Source organism: Erpetoichthys calabaricus, chromosome 4 (assembly GCF_900747795.2).
Source record: "Erpetoichthys calabaricus chromosome 4, fErpCal1.3, whole genome shotgun sequence".
NCBI lineage: Eukaryota > Metazoa > Chordata > Cladistia > Polypteriformes > Polypteridae > Erpetoichthys > Erpetoichthys calabaricus.
Genome location: NC_041397.2, coordinates 127879510 through 127892379, shown reverse-complemented (window position 1 = coordinate 127892379; position 12870 = coordinate 127879510). Strand labels below are relative to the sequence as shown.

Here is a 12870-nt window from a genome sequence, read left to right as displayed (position 1 = left end):
TGTCACATGTTGATCTCAAAGTGCAAGGGTTCTATCTTCCTTTGCAATATAATTCCTATATTATAAATAATATTATATATTATATATAGGTTTATTACAATCTAGAAAACACAAAGACCACATAACCATTTCACTAATCATATATCTAATATCTTCATTAACCTTCCCTTATGTCAAAAGATAACATTACATTCCCCTACGTGTGAAGTCAAATTAAGTATGTACACTGTAGATGTTAATGCTTTACCTATTTAATGCTTCCCTACTCATTAGCCTAAATGGTTAAAAAAAAAAAAAAAAAAAACTTCCCATATTTTACACATTTATTTGAGGCGGCTGTTTAATTTACAAGTACATCACAGAAATATGCAGTTTACAGTAATATTTCACCCTCTTTACATAAAATGTACAAAACGGGATGGCATTTGATTTGGAAGGGTATATTGCATACACGCTTAATCTAGTTTAAGGACCCTGACAACCAGAGCATGTTATAAGATCATTGGGTGCAAGACAAAAAAGTTGCTTTGACTTCTTGACTGCATCTTTGAACATTTATTTTTATTAGGTGTTCAATTATGCGATAAAATTTTTGAAGGCTTTTGGAAATTTTTTTGAGTCCTCCTTCAGTATTACAGTGCAAATAATGTGCACGACTATAAAATGAAGTGTTGGATCCTTGCATATTTGTTTATTGTTTGTACTTAATGTGTGGTGCTTGTCAATGAGTCATTTTGACTTGACTTGGACTTGGCTCGAACTTGCGCCAGTATCATTTATTTCTGTCTGTTTAAGACTATTTCTGTCTTGGTGCCTGTGCTTCATTATTGTCCAGCACAAAACATACAGATCCCATTTTTTTTGAATGACTTCTGTGATTGTGTGTTTTTACTAAGGGCAGTACCTTACAACTCCAGAATTATCCTTGATTTCTTCTCCTGTTGATCTCCTTGGTTATTTCAGGCTATACAGCAAAAAGTATTGTAGGCATACTCATAAGGAACGTTTTATAAAATAATGGGCTCCCAAGCCCTTGCAGCTACAGTGGGGCAAAAAAGTATTTAGTCAGCCACCAATTGTGTAAGTTCTCCCACTTAAAAAGATGAGAGAGGCCTGTAATTTTCATCATAGGTATACCTCAACTATGAGAGACAAAATGAGAAAAAAAAATCCAGAAAATCACATTGTCTGATTTTAAAGAATTTATTTGCAAATTATGGTGCAAAATAAGTATTTGGTCACCTACAAACAAGCAAGATTTCTGGCTCTCACAGACCTGTAACTTCTTCTGTAAGAGGCTCCTCTGTCCTCCACTCGATACCTGTATTAATGGCACCTTTTTGAGCTCGTTATCAATATAAAAGACACCTGTCCACAACCTCAAACAGTCACACTCCAAACTCCACTATGGCCAAGACCAAAGAGCTGTCAAAGGACACCAGAAACAAAATTATAGACCTGCACCAGGCTTGGAAGACTGAATCTGCAATAGGTGAGCAGCTTGGTGTGAAGAAATCAACTGTGGGAGCAATTATTAGAAAATGGAAGACATAAAACACCACTGATAATCTCCCTCGATCTGGGGCTCCACGCAAGATCTCACCCCGTGGAGTCAAAATGATCACAAGAACAGTGAGCAAAAATCCCAGAACCACACAGGGGGACCTAGTGAATGACCTGCAGAGAGCTGGGACCAAAGTAACAAAGGCTACCATCAGTAACACACTACGCCGCCAGGGACTCAAATCCTGCAGTGCCAGACGTGTCCCCCTGCTTAAGCCAGTACATGTGCAGGCCCGACTGAAGTTTGCTAGAGAGCATTTGGATGATCCAGAAGAGGACTGGGAGAATGTCATATGGTCAGATGAAACCAAAATAGAACTTTTTGGTAAAAACTCTACTCGTCGTGTTTGGAGGAGAAAGAATGCTGAGTTGCATCCGAAGAACACCATACCTACTATAAAGCATGGGGGTGGAAACATCATGCTTTAGGGCTATTTTTCTGCAAAGGGACCAGAACGACTGGTCCGTGTAAAGCAAAGAATGAATGGGGCCATGTATCGTCAGATTTTGAGTGAAAACCTCCTTCCATCAGCAAGGGCATTGAAGATGAAACGTGGCTGGGTCTTTCAGCATGACAATGATCCCAAACACACCACCCGGGTAACGAAGGAGTGGCTTCTTAAGAAGCATTTCAAGGTCCTGTAGTGGCCTAGCCAGTCTCCAGATCTCAACTCCATAGAAAATCTTTGGAGGGAGTTGAAAGTCTGTGTTGCCCAGCGACAGCCCCAAAACATCACTGCTCTAGAGGAGATCTGCATGGAGGAATGGGCCAAAATTCCAGCAACTGTGTGTGAAAACCTTGTGAAGACTTACAGAAAACGTTTGACCTCTGTCATTGCCAACAAAGGGTATATAACAAAGTATTGAGATGAACTTTTATTATTGACCAAATACTTTTTTTCCACCATAATTTGCAAATAAACTCTTCAAAAATCCGACAATGTGGTTTTCTGGATTTTTTTTTTTCTCATTTTGTCTCTCATAGTTGAGGTATATCTATTATGAAAATTACAGGCCTCTCTCATCTTTTTAAGTGGGAGAACTTGCACAATTGGTGGCTGACTAAATACTTTTTTGCTCCACTGTATATGTGGTCATGATCTTACCCAGTTTAACACCTCTTTTTGTTATGTTCTGATCACATAAAATCTCTGGCATCATTTCTCGTTCTAAGGGATACAGCGTTAAACATGGTGTTTGTCTTTGTTTTTCTTGTAATAACAGGACACCAGTAATGCTCTCAGTGAACGCAATTTTAGAAGAGTAGAAAATCCCTAGGAAGTCATATTCAAGTCCCTAGGAAGTCATATTGTTAGTTCTCAAAATGTGTGTAATGCATCTCACATTCTTTTTTTAAGGTACTCCGCACACTAAATTTCTATTGTAAACTAGCATTTTCAATGTATACCCAGAAGAGGTATGATAATGTTTGATAAATGTTTTTTTTTTTTTTTTTTTAATAATTTAGCTGGTGTGTCTGAAAGACCATCTGACCATGGAATGAATCCTTGTCTCTCCCCATAGTCAAATATGTCCTGTTATTACATAAAAAGGGCAAATGTTCTTTATATCCACACATCTCTTACATTGAGCCCTGAGGCCTTGGTTGTTTATCCAATGGGGTTGGGGTAAAAGTGTCCCCCTGAAACAATTTCTAAAGAAGAATGTTCTTTATTGGTACAAATTGGCCTTTGTTCACAAAATAAATGTGGACCTCAGTAATAAAAGAGCCTTTGATGATTCTGGGAAACTAGGTAGGATCTCCATATAAGCAATATTGATTTTGAAATCCAAATGCTGGTTTTGGTTTCAAGTTGTTATAAACCTAAACCTCAAAGGTCATATTGCCAATACCTAATTATTGTAAACAACTCTTCATATGTAGCCATCATATCATTTGCTCATGGTATCTGGTCTTTTATTTACTATAACTAATATCTGATCTATTAGTAATATAAGTAAATCTATATTAAATGAACAATATATTACATGTTGATAGGTCTACATTTTTCTTTTGTGGTATTGGGACATTAGCTATATATCTGTGAATTATTAAAAATACAAATTTAGTGCAAGACACTTGCTATAAGCAAACTTAACTACCTTTTTGCTTTAATATTAACTATGTTTTTACTTTCATAGACAAATGTTGATCCTCGGGATGAAGTATTTAGCTATCACCATCAGTATGAGGAGAAGCCTTGTTTAAGCAAAACAGAGGATCGGAAGGAGTATAATATTGGAGTTCTACGACACTTGCAAGTTATTTTTGGTCACTTGGCAGCTTCTAGGCTTCAATATTATGTTCCGAGAGGTTTCTGGAAACAGTTTAGGTAATAGAGCAATAATGTTTGTTATAATACAATATTATAATGTTTATTGTTTAAATAAACCATGTTAATACAAGCCAAACTTTGATCCTTCAAAGGAATGTTACTTTTAGATGTTTCTAATTAATATAATAGCATCATATTAAGGAGGCTTGCTGCTTTGGGTCTACTGCAGATATTAATAATATTTTTATTAATTCTCCTTACAGTTATATATATATTAAGTAAAAACTTCCAGGCTTTTTTGGTTGTGCTGTTACAAATTTCTGGTTGTGTTATACCTTGTTACTGAGCCATTATGCAATCTTTAATTGATCAAAATATGCTTTTTTTTCATGCTGTCATGTACTTGTTTAGCAGACATGCCAGTTCAGTGCACTATCCATTTGGAATCTGTGGTTATGCATCATGATCATTTAGATTTTAGTTTTTTTTCCCCCAAGTCAAAGTTATTTCTTAACATTCATGATATATATATATTTGCTACCTGAAATAAAGCTTATTGTATATATATTGGATATACTCAGAAAGTTTTAACACTTTTTTCAAAATGGGATCCCTGTACCCAGTCGCTCCATTATATAATTCAAGAGCAAGCTAATTATTTTTTAAAATGTATAAAATACACTTCACTTTAGAATTCAGTTTCATATTCTTGTAGGCAAGGAAAAGAAAATAACTGAATTTCCCCATAGGCTTAACAAACTTTATCTAATTTATTCTTTATTGCTCCTTTCCCTTCCACACCCTAATTTTAGTTTTAATATTTTTGAGACCCAGTTAAACTAGTCAGTTGTTAATATGCAAACTTTTGCAAGTAATGACATGTGGATTGTACCATTCATTCTCATGGCAGCCTTCTTTAATTATTTGTATTTCCTTACTTAATTTTGTAAAAAGTTAAACACTTAAAGTCTAGTCTAATTTTTTTTTTTTCAGTTAGAAAAAATACCTCTGGTTGCAATTTATTCAGGTAGTTCTCATAAATGTGGCGATAATAAAATCAGAAGATAGTAAACTATTCTATCAAGTGTATCCAGAATTGCTTTCACATATGTCTAAAAAATGCACTGTACATAATTCCTATTGGACGTAAGCAGTTGGTGGGTTAAGTATCAGTCAAGAGCATTATGAAGAATCATTTTCTGTTATGTAAAATGCTAAGGAAATGTAATGCTGAGTTTAGGAAGTTTTTGGGGGAAATTAGTATGCACAACTTTCTTGCACACCTCTGGACCATTAAAAAAAATAGATCATTCTACAAGGTACTTCTACTGTGAGTCAGACTAGTTAATGTAGAAATAATTTCTGAGGGGGTTTACTAGTGGTTCTCATTTGTCAATGTCTTTTTCCTCTTTTGAGAAGACAACAAATCCATTTCATCTTTTCACTTTGGGTCATTAACCTCCCCATTTATTCACCATGTCAGTTTCACCTGAACTTCCATTTTTGCTAATGTCATTTATTTCTGTAATTAATGTAATTAAGTTTCTTCATTGATTTTTTATCTGTCCCACTATACCATTTCTGCCCCCTAGTTGCTTCAGCACTTTCATCTACTTGTGATTTTTCTCTTATGTTTTCTACTTTTTGGGCATATGCATATTCCTATTTTTCCACTGTAAATTCTCTGTTGCTGTCACAGCCTCCTTTTTTTTTATATGTGTCATAATCTGCAAGGGCTTTTCTGTCCAAAAGGTCTTGCTACTAAATTCCTCCTTGCTTCATGCTGAAAAATTCCTGAGCTTGTCACTGGGATTTCTTACTCACTTTTGCATCCTGTTATATCTTTAGCTGTCTTAGATCAACTGAACATTTATTAAAGCCATTAAGGACTGGACTTCTCTGTTCTAGTGTTTAACACTAGAATTCTCAAAGTTTTTGAAGATTTTCGTTCTCGCTGAAAAACCTACTTTCCCCAAACACATGCAAGGAAAGTCGTATGTTCTTTTCAGTGCAACAACTGCCCACTGATATAACCACCTTTGTTTTGCAAATGTGTCAGCAGTGCTGAACCTGAACTTGACCCATCCTCCATTCAGTCAGCCATTTGCTCCCCCTGACACTTAACACTCTGTTTGTCACCGTCAGCTCGATTCCTCTCACTTACAGCTCAAGTCTGCATTTGAGATATTATATGGTAAAGATTTGTAAGGAGATATATTTGTAGTGATATATCATTATTTTAAATACAGTCATATAAAAAAGTTTGTGAACCCCTCTCAGCCTGCATAATAATTTACTCTACTTTCAACAAAAAAGATAACAGTGGTATGTCTTTCATTTCCTAGGAACATCTGAGTACTGGGGTGTTTTCCAAACAAAGATTTTTAGTTAAGCAGTATTTAATTGTATGAAATTAAATCAAATGTGAAAACTGGCTGTGCAAAAATTTGGGTCCCCTTGTAATTTTGCTGATTTGAATGCATGTAACTGCTCAATATGGATTACTTGCAACACCAAATTTGGTTGGATTAGCTCGTTAAGCCTTGAACTTCGTAGATGGGTGTGTCCAGTCATGAGAAAAGGTATTTAAGGCGATCAGTTGCTAGTTGTGCTTCCCTTTGACTCTCCTCTGAAGAATGACAACATGGGATCCTCAAAGCAACTCTCAAAAGATCTGAAAACAAAGATTGTTCAGTATCATGGTTTAGGGGAAGGCTACAAAAAGCTATCTCAGAGGTTTAAACTGTTGATTTCAACTGTAAGGAATGTAATTAGGAAATGGAAGGCTACAGGCACCGTTGCTATTAAACCCAGATCTGGCAGGCTAAGAAAAATACAGGAGCGGCATATGCACAGGATTGTGAGAATGGTTACAGACAACCCACAGATCACCTCCAAAGACCTGCAAGAACATCTTGCTGCAGGTGGTGTATCTGTACATTGTTCTACAATTCAGTGCAATTTGAACAAAGAACATCTGTATGACAGGGTGATGAGAAAGAAGCCCTTTCTGCACTCACACCACAGAGTCGCTTGTTGTATGCAAATGCTCATTTAGACAAGCCAGATTCATTTTGGAACAAAGTGCTTTGGACTGATGAGACAAAAATTGAGTTATTTGGTCATAACAAAAAGCTTTGCATGGTGGAAGAAGAACACCGCATTCCAAGAAAAACACCTGCTACCTACTGCCAAATTTGGTGGAGGTTCCATCATGCTGTCTGGCTAGTTCAGGGACTGGGGTCCTTGTTAAAGTCAAGGGTCAAATGAATTCAACCCAATATCAACAAATTCTTCAGGATAATGTTCAAGCATCAGTCACAAAGTTGAAGTTATGCAGGGGTTGGATATTCCAACAAGATAATGATCCAAAACACAGTTTGAAACCTACAAAGGCCTTCATTCAGAGGGAGAAGTATAATGTTCTGGAATGGCCGTCACAGTTCCCTGACTTGAATATCATCGAAAATCTATGGGATGATTTGAAGCAGTCTATCCATGCTCAGCAGCCATCAAATTTAATTGAACTGGAGAGATTTTTTACGGAAAAATGGTCAAAAATACCTCCATCCAGAATCCAGACAATCATCAAAGGCTATAGGAGGCATCTAGAGGCTGTTATATTTGCAAAAGGAGACTCAACTAAGTATTGATGCAATATCTATGCTGGGGTGCTCAAATTTATGCACCTGTCTAATTTTGTTATGATGCATTTTGCATCTTTACACATTCATAGCAACATGTCATTTGAACGATTTCTTTTCATTCTGTTTTATTCTTGGATAAAAGACTGATTGTTTCTTTACTGTGAATGTGAAGTACAAATACTGTTTTCAAATTAAGACATGGAATATAAAATAAACACTTTCACAAAAGGTATAATGAAATTGTGCTTTTACTCAAGTATAAAACTGAATAAAAAATAATTCAAGTAATATGTTGCCAAATTTGTACAGACTGGGAAGTCTAAATAGCATTTCCAAATAAAGATGTTTTCATGCATGTGTTTGTTTCACATGCAAGTACTCAGATATAATAAATACATTTCTGTTGAGTAACATTCTCTGTAGGTTTGTTAGTTGCAAAAGTTAATGCAAAATGGCAATTTAAGTCTGTGTGAAACATAATTATGAAAAAAATTATGAAAAAAATATAAACTCACTTTCAAGCGGTTATTTTTGATATAATAAACACGTGTCTACACGACCTTACGCATTTGCAAAACAAAGATGGCAATCAGTGGGCATTTTGGTGAGGTGATAAGGCCATATACATTTCCTTGTGTATGTTGGGAAACATAGAGTTCTTAAGAGGAGGAATATTTGGTGGGGGTTCTAGTGTTGAAATGTTGCCTGTTTGCTACTCAAGGATGTTGCTTTTTCCTGCCTCATTTATACTGCATTGCTCTGTAGTTTTCTCATTTTTCAGCAGAAGTGCCATATTTAGGCCAATTTTCCCTCCTTGTGGCTAAATTAATGTAGAATAGCTTTAGAGGTTGCACACTTTGAGGGTACCAAGCTGGTTTATTGAGGCAGCATGGTTCTATTTATTGTTTACCTTTGTAATATATTTAACTAACAGTTGTTCCAAAAAATAAAGAAAGACTAAGGTTTATTTAGTTCTTTTCTCTTGCATACAGTGTACTTGTTTGCAAAATGAATGAACCCTAGTGATTTTATACATTTTTTCCTCCAATCTTTTAGGTTGTGGGGTGAACCAGTCAACCTAAGGGAACAACATGATGCCCTGGAATTCTTTAATTCTTTAGTGGATAGCTTAGATGAAGCTTTAAAAGCCCTAGGTCACCCTGCAATGCTGAGTAAAGTTCTTGGTGGATCATTTGCTGACCAGAAAATATGTCAGGGTTGTCCACACAGGTAGGTGTTAAGGTATTAAATATAAACATTTATGTACAATCACCTCTGGTGAGTCATATGCAATTACTGTACTGTATAATGTACTGCAACACTAACATATAGAGTCTTTTCACCCGCCAAGGTATCTGCAGCAACATCTTAACAAAACTCCTGCAATTTTTTTCCTTAATATTTAATACTATCAACTCGTAAAAGGAATACTCCAATCAAAAACAATTTTTTTTAAATGTTACTTACCCCATGTAGTTTATAATGGCTGAGAAAAACTTTTAATCTCCTGTCTTTGCGGAGACGGTACTTCTTGTATATTCAAAATCAACCCGGCAGTGACTAATTCTGGACAATGGCAAAAATGTGAAAAACATATTTTTGAAAGTATGATATTCATGACATAATGTGTTTTCAAATGTTGGTAGTCACAAGCATATTCAGGAAGATTTCACTGCTGCATTAATAACTTCAATAAGAAAAATGATAAGTCAGAATACATATTAGAGCAGGCATGTCAAACTCACTACCATTGGTGGGCCGCTTCAACTGCCATACGTGAGTCAGTGGGCCGCACTATAACAAATACTATTATACTATGATACAAAGTTACTGTAGCTTTCTTTTCAATACTGAAAACTTTAAAAAATGTAACACTTAAAGTTTAAAGAAAAGCAATTTTTTTCCATACAGTCTCCATACAACAGTGTAGAATTAGCCTGTAGAGTCTTAGCCTCTTAGCTAGGTCCTTTTTATATTATATTCATTGCTTATATAAGAGCCTTACAGTGTGAGATTTATTTCTTTTGTCCCGACACTTGGCATCTCTTGCTAGTAACCAGTTCGTCAATATCAGGCTTGAAATTTTGTGCAGCTGCAACTTTTATGAGGGATGAAAGGTGCTCGACGGTAAGTCTTGAGCGATGTGGGGTTTTGGTAGCTTTCATTAACGAAAACAATTGCTCACAAAGGTAAGTGCTTCCGAACATTGACAGTACTCTCGATGCCAACTTACAGATCTGCACATACGAGGGTGGCAGGTAAGCATACAAGCCTGGCACACCAAGTTCGTTGTATTTTGCCTTCAGAATAGAATCTGACTGCACTTCAGTCAATTCCATTTGGATATTCTCAGGCGCATTCTCAGTGTTGTAAGAGAACAGCGCAATGCCCTGTTTGTGTGAACTGAAATCACGAAAATGCTCAGTGAATTCATTGCTCAGTAATTCAAGTTGGAAAAGAAATACTCCAAAAATTTTACTTTACTAAGTTTACTTCAGAGTTTTTATTGTAAAATAAGCCGATATGCAAAAAGCCACCTGACCTACAATAATTTTACAAACTCAAAATCACAAAAATATGTTAATAAACAACTCACCAACTTCTCGCGTCCACTTCAGATCTTCAGCTGTAGTCTGCACTAACTGTTCGTTACAATACTAGCACAAAATTACATGAAACTAGAGCAAAAAAACGTGAAAATATGCGGGCTATTACTACTCGTGATGGTCAGTTCTGCCCAGTGGCCAGTCTCAGCAGCCCAGTCAGTAGTGTAGCCTTAGCAGGGGCAGCTATAGGCTTGTGGCGGCCCTGGGCAGAGAAAGAATCGGTGGCCCATTCGCCTGGCAATGTCAATACGGTATCTTATGCACGGCGGATGGCCACATCCGTTGCGGACACTGCATAGCCGCCTCGTGCTCATGACACGCTTCTATCTGCGCGTGTCTGTAACTTGAAAACCATGTGGCGGCCCATGATATTCTCATTACAGCAGAACGTTATAATACTACATATAGCTTACTGCTCCGACTCTAGCGACATTTGTAAATACAGCATACTAATTAACAAGAAACACAATGTTTTTCGGCCACATTGCCATCAGCTGTGTCGTTATTTTCTCTTTCTGTTTTATATTCAGTATATATTGGCTAGGCGGCACTGTGCAGGTGCAGAGTTTGCACATGCCTAAGGCCACCTCTGCTGCCCGCTGCTGCAGCCTAGCACTTCAGTTGCGATGTCGCAGCTCATTAACATTGGACATGGCTCGTTGCTATACTAGCAGATGATGTTTCCGGTACCGAAATGCCATGGGAAAACGCGCTTTTGTCAGAAGGCAGAAGTAAGAAAAGTCAATAAGTAACACCGAAGATGCAGAATGATTCAATCACAAACGATAGTAATCATTTTGTACAAGTTCAGTGCTAACTAGGATCTGTCATGCCGCGTGGGCCTCGTGTTTGACATGTCTGTATTAGAGCCTGGTCTATCTGACAAAATGCAACAGTACAGACTTAAGTGTTATGTAAACTGTAAGCCTCTTACCCTGCTACCCAGGAATATGCATCTTCTATCTATTACCTAAAATCGAACAATATTGCATCCAATTTTTTAATGGCATAGGATTCAGGTGAGAAAAGATAAGCCATTCAAATGAGTAAAGAATATGCAGAATACACATACAGTACTTGATTTGAATAAATGACTCTGGTCCTTTGTGGTTGCAGGGCTAACCAGTGTGTGCCCAGACTTTTGATGTGTCAACACTAGGCTGGAAAAACATTGAAATGCAGTTAAATTCGGTTTTAATGAGCTTGGTTATAACGATTTCTTGTTATAAAGAAAAAATTTTATTTTTGAAAGATATACCAGGTATTTGCATGTAAATTTGCCCTGTTATAACGAGTGAAATCTCAGTTATTATGAACAACACTTGACCACATCCTAGACTTTTGCGAGCCACTAGCGGAAATGTATACAATAGATTAAGGCCCTTTCTAGGCGCATCCTGCTGCCCGGTTCCACCCCCCTTCCTCAAAATATCAAAAGTGTGTTTATGACAGGAATTTCTAAGGATTAGTCATTTCCTTTCTATTTTCTGCTATAAAAAGGCAGCAAGAAAAACACACTTTTAGTTTAAATTGCCCAGGCAATTGATAAACATGGCCACCAGAAAACAAAAATGCATTTCAATCAGCGAAAAAGTCGAGATTATTCGTGAAATTGAGTGTGGAGTGAAAAATGTAGACATTTGCAAAAAATTCGGTTTGTCTTCGTCAACAGTTTCAACTTTGATGAAGAATAAAAACACCTACATCTCATCCTTCGAAGACAAAATGACAAGGGCAAAAAAAATTAGAAGATGTCAGCTGAATGATGTCAATGACGCGTTACTGCAATGGGTTAAGATTCAGCGAAACTCTGGATTTCCCATTGACGGTCCTATTTTGAAAGCGCAAGCTGAAAAATTTGCAAAAGAATTGGGTCACCTCAATTTTGTATCCAGTAACGGCTGGCTTGAACGATTTAAAAATCGCCATAACATCGTGTATGGAAAAATTTGTGGTGAGTCTCGTGGTGTAGATTCCATAGGTGCAGATGAGTGGTTGTCAAATGTTTGGCCCAACTTAAGAAAGGACTACAGTAATGCAGATCTTTATAATGCCAATGAAACAGGCCTTTTTTATAGTTTTAACACCAGACAAAACCATGAAGTTTAAAGGTGATAAATGTGCCGGTGGAAAACAATCTAAAGTGAGGTTGACAGTGCTTTTTTATACGAATAATCTTGGATGACTACAGACATTTTTCAACAATAATTGAGCAGCTGGAACAAAAATTTAGTCCAGAAAAACTGAAAAATTTTAGTAGTTGTTGACAATTGCCCAGCACACCCCCATTTTGAACATTTTTCAAACATTAAGTTAGTGTTCTTCCCAACTAATGCCACCTCTATATTGTAACCTGTGGACATAAGCATCATCAAAAGCTTAAAAGGTTTTTACAAAAGATTTACTGTGCTTCAATTAATAGCAAGAAGAGAGCAAAATCTAGGTGTACCTGTTGCAATCCTGGATGCAATAAATTTCTTTTCTGATGCCTGGAACAATGTAATGACTGTCACCATACAGAATTGCTTCAGGAAATCAAAATTGTCAACATCTGATATTTTTGAAGAAGGGGGATGAATTACCTTTATCTACATGGGTTCGCCAATACAATATTGAAATTAATAATGTAAATTTAGATGACTATCAACACGCGGATGAGAAATTGTTTACTACCAGAATTCCTAACGAAAACGAAATCATAGACGTGTTGCTTCAGAAAGAAGATGACGATGAAGATGACAAGGAGGAAGATGCCGCTGGCATATTGGATTTACCAGA

At 36.7% G+C, this 12870-nt stretch overlaps 1 protein-coding gene across 3 annotated transcripts in view; it reads left to right on the top strand.

Annotated features, from left to right (window-relative positions):
- LOC114651134 (probable ubiquitin carboxyl-terminal hydrolase FAF-X) overlaps positions 1-12870 on the top strand; it is a 420397-nt gene that overhangs the window by 330671 nt on the left and 76856 nt on the right. For all 3 annotated transcript variants that reach the window (XM_051926098.1, XM_051926097.1, XM_051926099.1), the window contains exons 32-33: positions 3706-3896; positions 8543-8716. In XM_051926098.1, the coding sequence (XP_051782058.1) occupies positions 3706-3896; positions 8543-8716 (365 nt within the window). The remainder of the gene's footprint in view (positions 1-3705; positions 3897-8542; positions 8717-12870) is intronic.